At 35.2% G+C, this 20,831-nt stretch overlaps 1 protein-coding gene across 1 annotated transcript in view; it reads right to left on the reverse strand.

Annotated features, from left to right (window-relative positions):
* Nucleotides 1-798: 798 nt before the first annotated feature.
* LOC112046001 (fatty acid synthase) overlaps nt 799-20,831 on the reverse strand; it is a 55,304-nt gene continuing 35,271 nt past the window's right edge. The window contains 21 exon segments of the mRNA XM_052883006.1: nt 799-2,322; nt 2,588-2,690; nt 2,778-2,954; nt 3,076-3,250; nt 3,582-3,732; nt 5,716-5,920; nt 9,642-9,795; nt 12,279-12,530; nt 13,198-13,353; nt 13,612-13,691; nt 13,906-14,034; nt 14,589-14,750; nt 15,053-15,165; nt 15,919-16,090; nt 17,050-17,200; nt 17,866-17,996; nt 18,675-18,845; nt 19,168-19,611; nt 19,696-19,986; nt 20,061-20,181; nt 20,378-20,641. Of these exon segments, the coding sequence (XP_052738966.1) occupies nt 1,736-2,322; nt 2,588-2,690; nt 2,778-2,954; nt 3,076-3,250; nt 3,582-3,732; nt 5,716-5,920; nt 9,642-9,795; nt 12,279-12,530; nt 13,198-13,353; nt 13,612-13,691; nt 13,906-14,034; nt 14,589-14,750; nt 15,053-15,165; nt 15,919-16,090; nt 17,050-17,200; nt 17,866-17,996; nt 18,675-18,845; nt 19,168-19,611; nt 19,696-19,986; nt 20,061-20,181; nt 20,378-20,641 (4,189 nt within the window). The 3' untranslated portion in view covers nt 799-1,735.

Genomic DNA, 20,831 nt, shown 5'->3' on the forward strand with positions numbered 1-20,831 from the left:
CAGCCTTTTCGTTAAATAAGCTTTTTTTATACTTTTCAGAACAATTATAAATTTCGGAATGTCAGCCAAAACCCTGGTCACCCTATTAGGGACTCATTCCAAACATTTGCTACATTAACCAGCCTATTGTTAAGCGACTTACACGCTTAGCTCGCTTAGCAAGGCGGTTAATATCTGAGGATTTCGCTCACTTTCGCTTATGTTTGGTAAAACGTAACTTCTACCTTAAAATGTGTGTATTTTAGCCCGTCATCATGTAAAATATGAAAGGTTTATGAAACATGATACATGTACCGGCATTTCGTATTAACTTCGCAGCTATTATGTGTTATATGTATATAAGGACTTAAGTGAAGCGACGGTGTTTTAGTTAAGACCAACACCATTAAATCCATATATGTCTATATGATAGAAAGAAAGAAAATAAATTTATTCAAATCTAAAAGTTACAGACAGTCAGTACCCTATCCTTATGACAGCATGTCTGTCTGTAACCCTTAAAAAGAAAGGGTGTACAGAGCAGCATATGCCGTGCACTACATACAAGTATAATACACGGCGCTGATTTTCAGCTGAGACCCGTGTGACGTCACAGCTTACTTAATCGTAGGTACCTTTGTATCTTATAAAAAAATATGACGTACTAATGAAAAATAATATCGATTTTCTAGTGAATGAAGTTGTGGGAGTAGGCTATAGTTAAATAATAAATTACGTACTACAAAATAAAACGAACCTTATGAAAAATGTTATTTATTTTAACACACATTATACCCAGTACCTAATAAAACACAAACGCTATTAAATTATTGGTTTATTTATATATAATTTAGCTAAGTAGGTAATAATAATAATTAAATAACACCCTTCCAAAAATCACTTAAAATATTACATATTAATTCGTATTTATAAATCAAAACAAATAGATTTCCAAGTATTTTAAAAATAAGTAAGATTATAACTCGATTCAAAAATAAATTATGTGGTAACTCCACTTAATTTAATTTTTTAGTCGATTTGATTTCTGCCTAAACTAATGATTATTTTACTTCGGTACTGGTCTTTTGATTCTTAATTCTATGACACCTATTTAATAAAACCATGTAAATCATTCACACTAACATCTAACAGTAAAAGCAATTAATAGCCTAATTTTAAGAACACTCATACAATAAATCTTAAACGATATAATAAATAACCCGCGTTTTACACAACTTAAAATAATATACAGAAAACAGATTATTGTAAAGATATAAAATTAAAATTAAATTTGAAATGTTTTATTTTAATTTACATTAAATGATTTTTGTAATTACACATAATGCACCAAAAAACAAATAAAAATCTATGAGAATAAGTATTAAAAGTCAAAATAGAAATAGAATACATCAGCCGAGCTGCAACTGTTCACAAAAAGATGAAAAAAATACATACAAAAACTAACAAATTAGAAACAGAAAAAATTAGAAAAAATAAATAACCTTTCACTATTTTCCCTCATTTGCTCATAAATAGCAATAACAGATCAACAATAAACTAATCGGCTCCGAACTGAGTTTTGTTTGTTTGCAGGAAAAGTTGATTTTAAATCATTATTTTCCTAAAACGCCTATTAAGTAAGCTGGAGCCTACTAAGTTTCTTCTCAAATAGTTTTGTATCCAGTGTTGTAAAAATAAACTGTAACATTTGACTTATTTATAAAATGTTAAATAATAATATTGTAATTCAATAGACTTAAACTTCGACTGTACGTTGTTTCTCAACCATATTAGTAATAACATTCTGCGAAACCTTACCTCTGCCATCTTGTTCCGATAAAATTCTGTTAATTATATTAGCACAATCCTTATTCTCAACTATACTGACATGGTTACCTTCCAAATGATACACGGTCACCGGTCCATCTGTTATTTTCTCTAGACCATACGCGTCATCGATAACTAACTCTGGAGGATTCTCCTTAGGACGCAGAAGAACGATGGGTGCTTTGATTTTCTTGATATCATTCTCAGTATGATTCAATACCATTTTGAGGCGATCGAACGACGATGTTGCTATCGAACTGATGAATTTGTTTGTATACTTCTGTTGGACAGGAGTGACTTTCAAAGCGTATTGAATTTTTTCCTCGTAAGATTCGATTTCGTCGAGTTTCTCGTTTAGAATGCCAGAGATTTCACTTTTGGGGCAGACGATGTCTATGGTGTGTTTGATGAGGCTGTTTTGTAATTGCGTATCAGTTTTGAGGCCAATCGTCATAGATAGCAATGCGTATAGGAAGTCTGGGGCACCGTCAACGCAGAATATTGTTCCTTTGTGACCTAAATAGTAAAATATTATTTAAATGATTACCCAATAATAATAAAGGCTTTTTCTGCTGTAATTATAATTGTAACAAAAAATTCAAAATTTTATTAAATGAAGAAATTCAAATATCTGGGACGACAAATTTTATATTAATATGAGTTACTGAATCTGTAAATGAAATAAATGAATCATGTTGAATAATGGTTCACCCATATATTTTACACAAGTTTCTCGGAGATTTACTTAGAAAACATCTAAATGGATGTTAGAGTTACTCACCTTCTTCTTCCAAAATACTAGCTAACTTCAACATAGGAAGAGTTCCAAAACTGTAACCCATTAAAATATAGGGCATTCCGGGGTTTAGTCTTGATCGTATAATCTGTAAACAAATTTAGATTATTGTCATTTATATACTTTCACTAATTTCCGACGAATTTAACAGATTCATTACGTAGTAAAAATTTACCTGGTGTAGTCTATAAACCATTTTCTCTAAAGTATCTTCCTTGTACTCTATTCCTAGCTGCAGCACGCAAATTTTGATCTTAAGCCTTCGACATAAGGGCGCCATTGCAGAAGCACAACCTTCAAGACCGGGTAGCATGAACATAACCAATTCGTTTTCATGCACCGACACATCCGTCTGAAACAAAATTTTCGACAATAATTTCCTTGATTCATATATTTTTCTCTTTTTCCTTTTCTTCAAAGTCTAATTACTTGGTAAATGGCAAATGGTCAAAGCTTCAAGATTTAGAAGTTACCTCAGATCCATCGCTGACCATCGTAGGCATATAAATGAAGGGTTCCGAAGCAAGATGCTCATCACCGAAGTTTCTGATGAGCACTTTAAGACCAGCCCCCTCATCGGCGATCACAGGTCTTGCGGTCACCGCTGTCGATGCCTCTGCTTCTTTTTGAGCTGTCAGTTCCACAAGCCTGAAAATATAGGCAAGTACAGTACTAAAGTAAATAAATCCTTTTTTTTTTCTTTTTTATTATTGAGAAAGAATACAATAAGGAACTTAAGCTAACTTATCCTAATAACTATACAAATCAGGCCCACGTGGAATGGTGGCAAGAATACTGGCTGCATTTCCGCGCTGGACAGCCAGGCTGAGCCTTTGCGCAAAAATGAGCCAGCCCTTCTGTCACCAGTCGAGGCATCCTGTTGTTTGATACATAATTTATGTGAGAACGTTAATTTATTGTCATTTGTTTAATTCTCAGTATTTACTCAACTAATATAAATTTTTGAAAATTTAATTACCTTGCAAATGTCAATGTTCTGATATCTTGAGCTGTCAAGAATATCTCAAACTCTCTCTCAAGGGTCTGCTTTATCTCTACTGCCATCATGCTGTCCATTCCCAACTCTGCCAATGAAACTTGCTGCGAAACAGTCTTCAAATCCTTAATACCTGAATTAAAGACAGATTTACGTTTTAGTTGATCGTATTAGATTGATTGAAATTTTACTTCAATGATGTTCAAAGACTCAATTCGTTTGCCAGTCAGACATCCAGAAAATTAAGCTCATTTAAAAGAACGGTTAGTTTGGACGGTAAAAGATGAAATTATCTCTATTTTATCATTCCTCTAGATTGATTAAAATTTGTTAGTTCTTCAAATTATACTCGGATACATTTAAATAGTTTATCACACAGTATTACAATCTCACGCTAAACAGTATTTTTTTTGCGGCAGGTATGCCATCTTCTTTTAGAAAAAATTATCTTTTTGACTTTTGTCATGATGTTCTTTAAAGGTTTTGCTATAGTTAAAAAAAGAATTTTCAAAATCGGTCCATAATTGACGGAATTATCGCTGGACATACATAAAAAAAAAAAAAAACATACATACAGCCGAACGTAGAACCTCCTCCTTTTTGGAAGTCGGTTAAAAAATAAACATCGATGGCAACTACTAATTTGCTCAGTATCTAATCAATCCTTTTTATATTCTCCAGCAAAGTGTTTTTGAAATTGTGGTCGCACAAAAACAACCCAAAAGAGGGAAACGTCTAGGTTTAACTGCTAAATGTATGAGTGTTTTTCACATTCGGGTAACTGAATTAACATTCAATGGACTGGACTGCCCACATTAATATTTATAGGCGACTTTCTGTACCACTGCACCTACCTATGTATAAATTGAGAGCAGTGATAGCCCAGTGGATATGACCTCTGCCTCCGATTCCGGAGGGTGTGGGTTCGAATCCGGTTCAGGGCATGCACCTCCAACTTTTCAGTTGTGTGCATTTTAAGAAATTTAATATCACGTGTCTCAATCGGTGAAGGAAAACATCGTGAGGAAACCTGCATACCAGAGAATTATATTCATTCTCTGCGTGTGTGAAGTCTGCCAATTCGCATTAGGCCAGCGTGGTGGACTATTGGCCTAACCCCTCTCATTCTGAGAGGAGACTCGAGCTCAGCAGTGAGCCGAATATGGGTTGATGACGATGTATAAATTTAGGTAATGTTATTTCCAGGCATAGTAAATGGGCAATAAAATTTTTTACAGAATATATTTCGGAGAGTGTGCACAGGAGCTATTTGAGCTGGTACCACCGTCACCTTTTTACCATCGCACTGCAAGACACCGGGTAGGTTTCCATCCCTACGTCATTGACATTCCTAGGACTCGTACGAAGCGATTTGCTTCTTCGTTTCTTATACGTATGGCTAGGGTATGGAACTCTCTCCCGAAGTCAGTATTTCCTAATTCTTACAACTTGGGCATCTTTAAGATGCGAGTGAATAGGCATCTTCTAGGCAAGCGCGTATCACCTTAGGCCACATCTACACTTACCATCAGGTGAGATCGTGCTCAAGCGCGAGCTTATTTCGTATAAAAAAAAAAATATTTTGGGTACTTGGGTTTCTTATTCTCTCTTAATACATTGAAGTGGAAAATCTTTGTCGTATTCAATTTTCTATTATCATTATTAGTGACGCACAGTGGCATGTACTTCATAGATGCAAAATGCATTCCCTTGAGTATTACGAACCAGGATTAAAGGAGTTTCCCATTTTATACAATTCATACGTTTAGTGTCTACCCAACTTAGAAACCTTTTCAAAGTCACTGGGCGACGCAAATCCGAGTTTATATTTTCTTTATCTTAGAATGTATGTTGATTGATTTTAATAGTAACTTTGATAGATAAAGTCATCATTATTTAACTAACCTCCTACTCTTGAACGAAGGCCTTTTCCATCGGCCATTTTCTATTTCAACGACCATCGACTCTTCGAACTATGTGCTACTTCAGCTTCGCAACTCGCGAACTCTCCTCATTTCTGATTCGATCACGCAGAAAAACTCAAAGCATAGCTCGCTCGCCGAGTGACTAGCGACCAAGTCTCGGATCCGTAAGTCATCACTGGTTATCAACTTACCCATAATCATAGCTACAGCGTCCACCATGCTGCCGCATCCAGAGCCACCTGCCTTCTTCTCGGCCACCACGATCGATGACACGATCACTGCGTCTTGTCTGAGGAACTTATCCAACGCCAGTAGACAGGAGGAGATTCTCTGTTGGAGGGTTCCGCCAATTTCCAACTGCACGTCTTCGTCTTGCATATCAGCGACTAGACCGACCTGATAAGACAAATGGATTTTAATTATATATTAAGAGGAATGGTGATGGAAGAGCTGGCTCATTATATGTCCTGCCAGTCTTGCCACCATTCCACGTGGGCATGATTTGTATATTGATTAGGATAAGTTAGCTCAAGTTCCTTATTGTGTTCTTTCTCAAAAAAAAAAAGGAATGTGATGTGTGATGAAAATATTAGCAATACGGCATCTAAAGATAGCATTCGGTTCTTGGCGACCGCGACCCGCGACCGTGACAAATCCTGAGACCGCGTCGCGCGACCGCCTTTGTTTAGTCAGAGTAAAGGTTTAGTGCTCCTTATAAATTCATAATAAGCAGTGGGTCGTACGACCTGGTCGCGGTCGCGGGTCGCGGTCGTCAAGAACAGAATGTCTAAATCGTTTGGCGAACTTTGCCGGTAGGCTGATAACTAGCTACGGCCGAAGCCTCCCCACCAGCCAGAAATATATTATATATCTATCTAACGTATAAAATTATGGTAGGTATATATCTATCTAACAAAGGCTGGTGAATGAATGAATCTAATCTATGAATATAATCTGTACTATCCTATTCTATGAATACTTGGGGACCGTCGATAAAATATGTTCTATTATTTTTTCTCTAAATAGGTATTATAAGACATACCCACAAGTCTAGCTATTTTTACACTGAAGAATCTAATTACCCATAACAAACCTGCAACAGACGTTCATCTCCCAAACGCGAAACTTTCAACGACAAAAGTTAGTGATCGATTCGCTGCCAATTTTAATGTGCATTCATTTATCTACGTCCGCGGGCAGGCGGGTACAAAAACGGTGTTTTAAAACCATTAAAAGTGTATAATGTACTTACTTAATAATCTATACTCTAATATTATGAATGCGGAAGTAAGTCTGTCTGTCTGTTACCTTTTCACGGCTAATCGGCTGAACCGATCAAGATGAATTTTGGTATAATGGTAAATAGGAAATTGGAACAAAACATAAGGTATTTTTGACCCTAAAATAAAATAGAAGGCTGGAATAGAAGTTGAAATTGTATGGAAAGTCTTTCATTGAGTTACAGTTTTAAAATTTTGTTCATAAATCATAAAAAAATACGAAATATAATAATGTGTATCAAGAATTTTTAATATCCAACTCCTAAAGTGGTGAAATAGAGGTACAAAGTTTACTTTGATTACTAGGACAATAAACAACGAACGGGTTTTGAAGAACTCTCTGGCATTCATATTTTTTAAAGCAATTTAATGGGGGTCCCAAGGTGTTGGAATGGCGACCCCGCACTACAAAACGCAATGTTGATCGACCCCTCCCACCAGGTGGACTGACGACATCAAAACGCAGGGATTCGCTGGATGCAGACGGCTCAGTATCGTGATGTTTGGAAGTCCCTACAAAAGGCCTATGTCCTGCAGTGGACGTCCATCGGCTGATAGGATGATGATGATAAATGTTACCTAGATGTACTTATATGAGTTTTGTTTCAACAATCATAATAATAATAATAATAATTGTTTATTTGCAAGAATACAACATTCCACTAAATTAATAGTGTGCAAATATAAAAAAATACAAATAGTCACAATTACCAAATTAAATGAAATGAGATTAAGAAAAAGATAAATACAGTCACAATTACTAAATTAAATTAAATGAAATTACAAATAAAAAAGAAAAAATAACACCAATAGTCATAATTACCAAATTAAATTAAAAATGAAAATAAAATAAAGTTACACTTGCAATACAATATACAAAATTCATTATTTTTACAATTAACATTTTTACAATTATTATTTTAATAGTTCTTTGACATTATAGTAGGTTTTACTTATCAACCAGTCGTATAATTTTCTTTTAAATTGTGCCATAGGTAACGCTTTAATATCTTTCGGAATGCGGTTAAATATTTTGATACACATCCCAAGACAATTCTTTAAGTATAATTTAGTTCTAGGAGAATAATTCAGCATCAAATCATAATAAATGTTAATCGTTGTACGTCTCATTATCCCTCGGCCTTTTGTATGTCTGAACAGATTTGATTAATGAATGTGTCGCTAGTTTTGTCGGCGTCCTTAATTTGTCCAATGTGATGACGTGACACACGAAAAGCGAAAAGCGTACAATTTACCTGATTATTCAAAATATAAACATGCCTTTCGCACATTATACTTTTCGCTTATGTAGATTCTAAATAATTATTTGTTCTGATCGCCAGACTAAATCAATACAATTAATACAATTTATTAAAAATTAATAAATAAACACATTTTGACGGCCTCCGTGGCGCAGTGGAATTCGCGGTGGATTTACAAAACGGAGGTCCTGGGTTCGATCCCCAGCTGGGCAGATTGAGATTTTCTTAATTGGTCCAGGTCTGGCTGGTGGGAGGCTTCGGCCGTGGCTAGTTACCACCCTACCGGCAAAGACATACAAGCGTTCCGGTACGATGTCGTGTAGAAACCGAAAGGAGTGTGGATTTTCATCCTCCTCCTAACAAGTTAGCCCGCTTCCATCTTAGACTGCATCATCACTTACCATCAGGTGAGATTGTAGTCAAGGGCTAACTTGTAAAGAATAATAATAAAAAAGTCAAAGTAACGTCATAAAGCAAAAGTGACGGTCTTATTCACTGAAAAATAAAGTCTTCTTTACTACTGACTACTTTTACTGTTACTTTAGCTTTACATGAAGAAACTGGCTGTAAGTCAATGCAGTTAATACAATTTAAAAATCAATAAATAAACACATTCAATCAATTTAAAGTTTTGTGGCAAAAGGCTCGTTTAAATCTTATTGTTTCCTTAGTATTTTTAAAAATGGTTCAGTAGACCTAGAGATTATCCCTACAATCTCACTAATTTACTCTTTTTACACCTATACAAACAAAAAAAAATATTATTTTGTTATTTGTTAATAGGAAATTTTATGTATTCAGATTGTTACGAGTATTATTCAATGGAGTAAATTCTTTAACGATTGTGTAAAAAATACTTATTCTCATCGAGTTGGCTTAGATATCGTTCCTGGAGACTTTCTAAGGTTTCGTAGCAACAAGGAACCCATATAGATTCGTCGTGTTTGTCATTTTCTTCAGAAGCCATTTAAAGCCGTTGAATGGAGAATGGGGTAAAATCATATGAAACCGAGACCAACAAGCAAACAATTAGTTACGATTTTTCGTCAACAAATATTACTTATTTTTTACAATACTTTGTATGGATGTTTGGATGTTTGTTACTCTTTAACGCCGCTACTACTGAAAAATTTCGCTAAAATTTACAATGGAAATAGATTTTACTCTGGATTACCACATAAGCTACTTTTTATCCCGAAAAAATGCATGGTTTCCCGAGATGATGAAACTGATGATCTATTTCAAGGGTCACCAATTAGTAATCGCAGTCCACACATTTTATAAAAAAACACGGAACAAAGGTTAATACGGAATTTACAAAGGTATTTATTTACTTATCAATGAGAAAAGTGTCATTTTTTGTTACTGATTCTGTCTGAAGTTGAAATTGGTGCAAATTATTGACATTAAATCCTGGAGATGTTCGTCAGTAAATCGAAATTAAAATTTATACTGCAGGGGATATAATTTTTCGGTTCGCACACGATGGGTCGGAGGTCCGGATGAAGACTGTGGTCCGCCATTTGGTGACCCCTGGTCTATTTTAAGGTAAAATAACAAAAAAGAAAGACATACATCACCAACAGCTCCCCACTGCACCGCCAAGGCGGGCAGTCCCAGTTTCTTCCTCCACTCGCAGATCCTCTCCATCACCGAGTTGGAGAAGCCGTAGTTAGCTTGACCAGCATTACCACGACCGCAGGACACGGAGGAGAATATTACGAAGTCCCTGATGAAATGGAAATAGAGAATAAATAACAGTAAGGATGTGCGTAAATGCGTGTCGAACAACGCGTTTTGGAGGGTTCTGTAGATTAAATATTTTAAGCCTTTATAATGCAGAAATACCTAAAATAGTGCTGTCACCCGCACAATATTGTTGAAAAACCTGTCCAACAATATAATATAATAAAATACCCCATAAGTACTAGAAGGAACCCTAAAATTTTCTTTTTACCATTTTATAAATATGTAAAACTGCAGCTTTCTACTTTTTTCTTAAAACTAAAAGTTGAATTTGAAGCTCTGAGTTATCTTACTAACAAACTTTGTCTAATTAATTAACATCTAGGAATTCACATGCAATTTTCGTACTCCAAGCAGGTACCTACATTATTTTAAGTTGGTCGACTATAACCTATCGAACAACACCCCACACAAAGTATTAGATATACGAGTAAAAAAATCATTCCTAAAATATTTTTCAATCGATTTTTAATGATCATTATTTTATGTAAAATTACAGCTTTCTAGCAGTAATAGTCTCTAAGCTCAACCGCGAACGGACAGACGGACAAACAGCAGACATGGCAAAACTCTATGTATACCTTGTGGTCTACGGAACCCTAAAAGCTAACATTTTCGATCGAATCTGAGCGTTTAAAGTAAATCAAAATGTAGCTTTAAGGAGTCGGTTACTCGTACAATCAAACGTTTTGAAACTAGTATAAAGAGTGTTAAAATTCGGCCAACAAGCAAAACCGGGTGAGTCTATAAAAATAAGCCTTTTATTTCCAGTTTAAATTTACAATATACAAAAATATAGTATATAACTATTATAGGATATTTAATTTAAAAAAATCTATATTTTTGCTACAACCCTTCTCAGGTAAAGGCCTCCAAAGATTTCCATTTTTCCCGGTCTTTGGCGATTTGTAGCCATTGGCCTGCAATTTTTTTTAATATCATCGTCCTATCAAGAGTAGGTACGGTCTACCTCTGTAGCGTTTGCGCGCTGGACCTTTCCATGATGTCACTGTTTTTGTCCATCTACGGTCTTTGAATCTGGCTAAATGCCCAGCCCATTTTTATTTTTATTTTTTTTATGTAAGTCTATAAGCGATGATTAAAAACGGGTGCTCGCTTTGGGTATGGTGCCCGATTTAGGCGAACTTGCTCTTTTCTTTTCAAATTGTTGTATCGACCTTGATAATCACTTAAATCTGACTATTTAAGTGAGTCAAAATCAAGCTTAAATTAGTCGGTTATAAACGAACAAACAAGCAAACGTACAGGTAAATTATTAAAGCGTGTTAAGATTCGGCCAATGGGAAGCAAAGCTTGGTTGAGTTCAGCAATGATTAAAACTGCTCGGTTTGAGCAGGGTGCCCGCTTTAGGCTAACTTCCCCTTTTCTTTTCAAATCATTGTATCATCATCGATCCTTGATAATTCTACAAAGAAATTCTAAAAATAAAAACGCTAAATCGCTTGATGGTACGTCTTTGCTGGTAGGGCTTTAGTAGCCACGGTCGATGCCTACCACTAGACAAAAGCGTTTAAAAACTGTGCGATGAAGTGCGTTAGTGATCGCTGCGGAATAACTATGTGGACGATGAATGTGTCTCGGAGGATAAATTATGCATAAATGTGTGTGTTTGTGTGTGTCAGTGCGTGAGTGAGAGTGAGAGACTGTGTGCGTGTGTGAGTGAATGCCTTCGCATCTGGGAGAAACAGTTGGTTCTTCTTGATTTGATTGTGTTTATGTGTTGGGTTCAGATGCTTCCTGTGAGTTCTTCCTTTGGAGAGATGAAAGAGGCCTAAATGAGAGTAATCTTGTTGTATTTCTAGAATTCAAAGGAAAATTGAGTTCTGAACATAAATTGTATTGGATTGAGGGACGAGTTTCCGAGTTTCCGATTGGAAACGCGACGCGTTCAGTGAAAAATCTGATAGCAAAAACCTAAGAGAGTCGACACAGTCCGTCTTATACTAATAATTGTGTATTGAAATAACTTATGTGTAAAATAGGAAAGGGAAAGTGTTAATGTACGAGTATTGTTTTGAGGTTCGGAATGTGAGGTTCTTTTTAATGTCAACATGTATGCAAATTAATCAGTTAGCATCCACGCACTGTGTTGGATTGACGTTCCACATCACTGAGTTAGGGCCGTAGTTGCCAGCATAACCACCGGGCACGGAAGAGAATATTACGAAGTCCCTGATAAAATAGATTCAGAAATATAGACAGAGAATAAGTAACAGAAAGAAAAATATAACAAAGAATATTGTGTTCTTGAAGAAATCAAGAAAATGAAAAAAGAAGTAAATAGTAAAAGTTATAGAACGTTAAGACCATTTCTAAATTTACTGGCAGCCGTAAATAAAACAGAATATACTATAAAATATATTCCTGAATGAAGGTATTTACAGACCAATATAAAGTAGAAGTTTTATTAAAATAAAAAATATTTAAATTACTAATTTTACTTACTTGAGTGCTGGACATAGCTTTTTCGATAGCTTATCCAGATTCATAGTCGCCAAAGCTTTCGGTGCAAATGATATCTTGAAGGACTCTGGAGTCTGATTCTGGAAGATGCAGTCCTTTAGGATGACCGCCAAGTTGAATATTGCTTCAACAGTTCCCATGGAGTTTGCCATTCTCAACATCTCTTCACAGCCTGATTCAGTTGTGATGTCGTGTGTGGAGATCCTAACATCAGCACCATAGCTCGTCCAAGCCCTGGTAAATCGTAAATCAATAAATTTCTAAATGTTCGTTTTAAATTACGAGTGTTGTAGCTGGGTTTGAGGTGCCTGGATTAGGCAAGAAATAGTTATTGGCTAGCTCTTCTGATTTAGTCAGTCAGCTAACTCCAGACCGAAGCCACTGAGCCCGCCCACCACTACGTACATAAGCTGCTCGCTATGATTATGATGATGACGATGATGATAAAAATGACGATGATAACGATGGTGACAATGTTATTGATGACAATAATGATGATGACAATGTTATAAATATAAATATAAATATACCTAAACAATACACATCACTATCTAACCCCAAAGTAAGCATACAGAGTAGCTTGTGTTATGGGTGCAAGATAGTTGATATTATAATATTAATATACAATTATATACTACATATAAATACTTATATAATGTACAAATACACACAGACACTGGAAAACACTCATGCTCATCACACAAATATTTTCCAGTTGTGGGAATCGAACCCACGGCCGTGGATGCAGAAAGCAGGGTCACTACCCAATGCGCCACGCGGCCGTCACGCGCCGTTATTCATGACAATATCGATGATAATGATGATGATGAAAGTGATGATGATGAAAGTGAGAATGATGATAATGACGATAATATTGAAGAATCACAAGTATATTTCATACCTTATCCGGGAAGACTGATATCCGTTGCTGATGCCGCGTCTGGAGGTGAGCACAATCTTCCTGGCTCCTCTGAGGATAAGCCAGTCAGCCAGCTCCAGACCGAAGCCGCCGAGTCCTCCCACCACTACATACACCAACTCATCGCTACACATATACCTGGATACAACATGAATATTGTGATCACTTTTGCATAAAATTGTAGAAATTATATTATTTTACTTGATTAATCTAAAATGTCATAACGATGTAATTCTAAATTAATAAATACTAATTTTATTGTTCAATGAAACTTAAAGTCTTGTAAGTAAATTTAAATGTTGAAGAAAATGCATGTTAGTTCCAGGTCGAGAACAGATTTTTGCATTTTGATTTTAGACTTACTTGTAGTTATATTACATAATAAATATACAATACCTCGGGATAGCTTTAATTTTGAAGCTCTTTGGTTTAACTGGACGGTTTGTTCGTTCTTCATCGCGGATTTTTATGATAACCTAAAAAACAAATATATTTTTATTTCAATGGTACAGAACTTCAAGCAAAATAATAAAATAGTGATAGTAAATGATAATAAAACAATAATAATTGCCGTTTCAAAACAAAGTACTTAAAGAAAATTATGACGGAATAGATGAAAACGTAAGTAATAATAAATAAAAACATACGTATGGTTAATGAGAAACCAATGCTAATGTTATTGAATCTTACCTTTCCAATATGCTTTCCGGCCGCCATGTATCGGAAAGCAGCTTCTACTTCATTTTGGTTGAACGTACAATATGTCAAGGGACGGATCGCACCACTTTCTATACCGGATAGAAGGAGATCTTGCAAACTCTACCCAAAAAATTAAAAAAATGAAAATGTAATTTTTTTTTGCTAAAACTAAATCATGCTAAAGATATTACAATTAAGATGGAGATCGGAGAAAGATTAAAGGTGTCTAAAAAGTAATGTCATGAAGCTATATTCTAAATCACCTTAGGTGATTAAAGACATATTGTTTCACTCTACCGTGAAGATAATATAAAGTAAAGTTTATCTACGCTCTATTCTTGGACAACTAACGGTTTGAAAGACGAATAGAGTTTTAATATCTGTATGATACAAAAACAAACATATTCATCTCTGTGCAGCTTTAGTAAGACCATCTAACAACAAATAGATAAAATAATTAAAAAAATAAATTCGACTGCATAAAATATAAAAACTAACAAGAAAAAAAAAACAGAATCATAGAAAACAATTAGAAAACAGTGGGTAATAAAGAATATAACCTAGATACACGCAAAAAACATAACCCTTCTTGCAGTTGGGTAGTAACGAATAAGTTTAATAAATACGGGGATTAACGTAATATATGAAAAAATCTTCAAGAAATTTTTCCTCACCTTTCTAAACTCAAAGCCTTGTTCGAAGATGTAATCCAACATGATGCCGTGGAAGGAGAGCTCCTTCAGGAAACAGTACATTCCAATGGGAGTATTGTTGCTAATGTCAAACTTGCCGATCTCGAGGAAACGGCCGCGGTAGCCGAGGCAGCGTACAGATGCCTAGGTCAAATTAAAAAAAAATCATTTTAAGTTAGAAAATAATCTTGTTATGTTGAGGTTCTATTTTATTATGAATGTTTTGCTTTGATTATTATAGTAAAGTATAGAGACGTTCTTTTAGTTTACAGACACAAACATACTTATCTTCTCACCTTACTATAACAACCAAAACACAAACCTTATCTTAAAATGAAACACGTATATAACACGTATATGAGTTAATCATGTTAGTTATTACAATATATCTGACATTTCAATAAAGAAACAAAGTGATACGTTTAATTATTATTCAAAATATTTACCTGCAATTTTTCATCTGATAGTGAATTGAGTACCATGTCGACACCCTTGCCTTTTGTTTCCTTTCTGATCATGTCTTCGAAGGACGCATCACGCGAGTTCCCGATATTACTGTCTGTAAGTGAAATTAACTCTGAATTTCTTTTCTGCTTTAAATTATTATAATTAGGTCATGAGCATATTTCATGAGATAATTAATGATTTATTTAATTTTTATTCTGAATATTGTAGCTACTGTATTATTATACTAATGCTTTCTTTAACTTAAGATTCAGTGATTATTTTAAGTTAACTTCTATATTATCTAGAGCAGGGGTGGCCAACAAGTCGATCGCGATCGACCGGTCGCTCGTGACTGTTAAGTCCAGTAGATCGTGGCAAGGCAAAAAATTTATAAAAAAAATACGTAGACCAGACTGCGCAACGTAATTGGCAACTGCTTCACGCATCATCTTGTATAATTTTTATAAAAAATATAATATATAATTTAAGATAGTTGACACAGAAAAGAAAAAAATTGAACAATGTGTAAGTATCAGAGATGATATTTTGAAAAAACGTCTACCTACAACTCCATTTATGTGAAGTACACGACAGAAATTAGGGCAGTGGTAGCAGACTTCGAAATTTGCTAAAGCGATTTCAGAAATTCGAGAAGTTGGTTCAATTTATCGGTTTAATGATTTCATTGATCATAGTGAATTGAATACAAAAAACGCAATAACGCACTAATATATACGAGTAGATCGTACAGGGTTTTAACAGTAAACATTAGATCTTGGGTCTAATCAAGTTGGCCACCCCTGATCTAGAGTATCAAAAAAACAGTCAATTTTACATTCATGGGCGTAGGAAATATTATCATTACCTTTAAGTTGCGGGAAGAGTTTTTTGATGAATGCCCGCTTCTCCGCAGTACCGACGGTGGTGAAGACTTCGCAGCCGTAGTGGAAAGCTACGTTTATAGCTGCTTGACCCACACCTCCGGAACCGGCGTGGATCAGGATAGACTCGCCACGTTGAAGTTGACCAACCATTATCTATTTAACAAAATATTATACATACCATTTTTTTTTTTTATTATTTATTTATACTTTATTGCACAATACAAAAACAATACAATGAAAAAAAAATGTAATAATGTATATATAAAAACATAAATATACCTGAGTAATAATTATAAAGAAACTACGAATTACATCTATTGATTTACGTACGTGTAAATGACTTATTATAGAACTTAGTGTGGCTAGGAGGAACATGCAACCGACTGTTTGTACAAGCTCTCAAATTTTGGCGCTCAGTATTTGAACCATGAAAAGAAAATTTCTGTTTTAAATAAGAAGGAGTGCAAGGATGATAAAGGATGGAGTATAAAAGAGACAGAATATGCAGTTTACGAGTTTGTCTGATAAAATTATAATGTGATAATTTTTTTACTCCAAAGACACCTTAAGAGCGACGCTTTTCGCTATAAAACCATTGATTGAAACGACTAGCGGAACCGGGGATATAAATAAGCAATGCTAAAATGCTTTATATTCTATGATCGGGACAATAAAGGTTGACACACTCTATAGGGTTTTAATCTCGTGAGCAAGTTCCAAGTTTTTTGATACTATTTCCTTTTCAGCTTTAACCAGATTATGAGACACTTTGCTTTAATTTACCTTTATAGACCTTTATTTTAGGTATGATCCGGTGTCTCTACTGGTATTGATAATTCAGTGACTGGTTCATTGCTGTCAATGTACTTGAGTCGATCGTTCAGTTCTCTGTGTAATATATTGTCGGCGCTTTTCACCTGATGATAATCTGGTAAAACTATTATTTTATTTGGACGTTTCACACGAAAATCCGACTTGTAGTTATTGAGTTATTGTGTATTGTAAGTCGGAGAAGGTTCTTAACTCTGGACATACCGGCTGGGACGCTTTTTATAATTTATCGAATAACATCGCTATTTTTCTATAACGAATAAAAGTAAAGGTGTACCAACCATAGCATAATAAACAGTTCCATAGGCGACAGGAACGGTGGCGGCCTCTTCAAACGTCCACTCGTCGGGTATGTTCCACAACAAAGCTTTGTCTGCTTCCACCATGTTCGCACAGCCGCCGCTCCTTATCATGGCCATCACACGGGAACCACTATGCAAAAGCATTGACATCTGACATTTACCGGTGATATTTTATAGTACTTTTAAAGATTTTTTTTTTATTATTATTATTTACAAATTAGCCCTTGACTACAATCTCATCTGATGGTAAGTGATGATGGAGTATAAGATGAAAGCGGGCTAACTTGTTAGGAGAAGGATGAAAACCACACCCCTTTTGGTTTCTACACGGCATCGTACCGGAACGCTAAATCGCTTGGCGGTACGTCTTTGTCAGTAGGGTAGTAACTAACCGCGGCCGCCAGACCTGGACCAATTAAAAAATCTCAATCGGACCAGCCGGGGATCGAACCCAGGACCTCCGTTTTGTAAATCCATCGTGCATACCACTGCGCCACGGAGGCCGTCAAAAAAGAGGAGATAAATGAAAAAGAACGAAAGTAAGTAAGGGAAGAAAGAAAGAAAATACACTACATTGAACATTGTTGTACAAACACAAAGAACATACCATATCTACATAAAAAAAATTACAAAATGCACAATAGACAAAGGGACTGACAAGAGAAATTTACAGAGATAAATGTGACTTTGGAAAAGAACGTAGGATACTTTTTGAGAGCGGTCCAGTGCTCTACTGCACAATCAACTATATCTAAATGAACTACTAAATTCTTAGAAAAACAAAATTTCTCTTACTTGTTAGTTCTACCGACGATTTCGAATCCTTGAACACACTCTTGAGCCAGCCTGCCTCGGGCTACAGCGTCCACTGTGACGCGACCGGTTGCAGTCATCACATCGCGGAAGTTCATGGCGGAGCAATATACCTGGGAACGTAGTGATTACATCATACTCTTTGATCGGAATCATGTCAACGTTATTTAACAAAAGCTCGATAGTGTACTCGTAGGATATGGTAGCTTCATGTAAATAATGTCACCGCGCCAAACGACTTCTTTATACAAAGTTACATTAGCAAAACATTTCAGAAAAGAACGTATTTTGCGTGTTAGTACAGAATACATTATATACTCGTACATAATAATTTTTCGGTTGGAGGGCAAAGCAGCGATGGGAAGACGACATCGCTCAAGCAGTGGGGAGAAATTGGATTGACCAAGCCAAGGACAGGGAAAGGTGGAAAAGGTTGGGGGAGGCCTATACCCAAAATGGGGTCCATATCCCAAATAATTTAGATCTAAGTTAAACACTAACATTAACTAACACTATATTATAAGTGCATTTGTAAAAAAATTTAATCACTAACACAATGTAAAATGTGAGGATGACTGAGGATATTGGAATAAAAAAGGCTTTATTATTATTATTATTATTATTATTATTATTATTACATAATAATTTTAATGTAAAATAAAACATCCAAAATCTTGGATAGATTTTGGATGTTTCAGAAATAGACTACCAATAAAAAAAAATTATATGAAATACAAAGAAAACTGTTTCTTTTGAAATTAATGAGTAGTAGTAATGAATCAATTACTTACATGTACTAACACATTTTCAGGGTTCTTAAACACATGGTTTTCCGTAAGGGGTCCTTCGAGCCACTTAAGTGTAGACAAGTCCCCGATAGTTACGGTGTTCACAAAGGCATGTGTCGCATCAATGGTGTCCAGGTCTCCAAGAAGTAAGTGGCGGTATGTTCCCCATTGGCCCTGGAAAATTAACTTATTAATACCAGAAAATATTCTAACAATCACTGCGATACCTAGATATAGAGATATAGATAAACTTTCCCTGGAAAACCATCATCATAATAAATAAAGGACATAATTTATTTAAAACACAAAATACTTTACTATTGTCTTAAGATCAAAACCACACACAACAGTCATCTACTAACCTGTACAAATATTGAAACTTAAAACTTGACGTTTTAAAAGTGTTTGTCAACTAAGCCTTGGCATAAACGAATTCAAGCGTTTATAATTTCACAAATCCATTATTGTTTCAAACATTTAAAATAACATTACTTACATCTTGATATACATTCAAGGCTAAATCCTTATCCAATTGCTCTTCATAAAACTCTAAATCAGGGTTAAAAGGTGGCGCTGATGGATCAGAGATAAGTAGCCCATAGACAATTTCACCACCTGGTTCTCTCCTCAGACAATTGATTAGACCCAACAGGCCGTTTATGTGTTCGTCTTGGCCATATATCACAAGTTTTTGTCCTGCTTTGAGTTCTTCCTTGATTTTGTCTACCCAAGCGTATGTTTGATCAGAAGTAACAACTTTCACAAATTTCGCAGGCTTAGCTCCAACTCTTTTTCTGAACAGGACCAAGTATTCCACGCCCGTGTCTTGTATACTGATGATGTCGAATTTGTCAGAGTAATCTTTCGGATTGATTAGATCCTTTTCTCTGCTTATGAGGAAACATTTGTCACGTAGGGTTGACAATGCTGGTTTTAACACCTATAACATTTTAAACATTAATTTTATCGTTTTATTCATTTTGTTTAATATTGAAAATAGCAAGTCAGGAAATTTTATACTCACTTCTGGTCTCCTCAGCAAGTTAGCACCAACAAATATAACTGTGTTAGTTTCTCCTATCAACTTCTTGTTTTCAACAACAATGTGTGATGGCATTTCTAAGGCATCTTCGGTTATAACTAATAACTCAGCCTGTACTAACGGCAGATCACCAAGTACATCACCCACTGTCGCCATAACAGGTTCTAAACCATTATTTTTATATTCTTCGTCGACAAGTTCAATACTTTTTACTTTGTATGTCTGAATGTTTTCTAGAATGAGTTGTATATTGGCACGCAAAATATCTTCAATCTAAAACAATTATTATAAATTATACAAAAACATACTATAAATTCAAACTTAATAACACAAAAAATGTTAATTACCTTCATTTTTGTCTTTCCAAAGTTAGGTACAAATTCGTTCTTTTCAAGTACTGGGACACCCAAAGGTATCCTTTTGGAAATAGGTGTCGCGTGTAAACCACGAATTTCCACACCTCCTGCCCTATTTTTGAAAGTAAGAATACATTAATACAATAGTTTGTAGTATTAGTTGTAAAGTCAGGATAATGCATACGCATATTTTCTATACATTTAAGAGAAAATAGTTATATAAACTAAATATGGAAAAATATTATTCTAAATAATTTATGTTGGATACGATAGAGACCATTATTCTTAATATTAAGGGTACTTCTTACCTAATAACGTCAACATGAGGATAAACTCGAATCTCGAATGACTGCCGCGTAGAATCTGGGTTCATTTTGGAAATAGCATCATAGTGCATATTAGCATCAATGCAAAGCTTTTGAATTCTGGTAGGAACGAAAAGACCGCGCGTGTCTTGACTGACGATTCTCATTTGGAGCATACAATCCATGAACGCAACCCAGTTGTTGGCCCAGGCGAGCCGACCGCGAGTGCCTTCGATGTTACAACCGATGATACTCCTGAAGATACCACTGTAAAACAAAGTTAAACTTATATATACTGATAAAGTTTGTGAGTTTTGTGTGTTTTGTGATTGTAATCTTTGGATCTACTCAATCGATTTTGAAAATTCTTTTACAAATAGAAAACGACGTTATTTCTGAGTGTCATAGATAATATTTTATTCCTATTTGACCGGTTCAAAAGACAGTTCTGTCATTC

The sequence above is a fragment of the Bicyclus anynana genome, chromosome 8 (genome assembly GCF_947172395.1).
Source record: "Bicyclus anynana chromosome 8, ilBicAnyn1.1, whole genome shotgun sequence".
Lineage (NCBI taxonomy): Eukaryota > Metazoa > Arthropoda > Insecta > Lepidoptera > Nymphalidae > Bicyclus > Bicyclus anynana.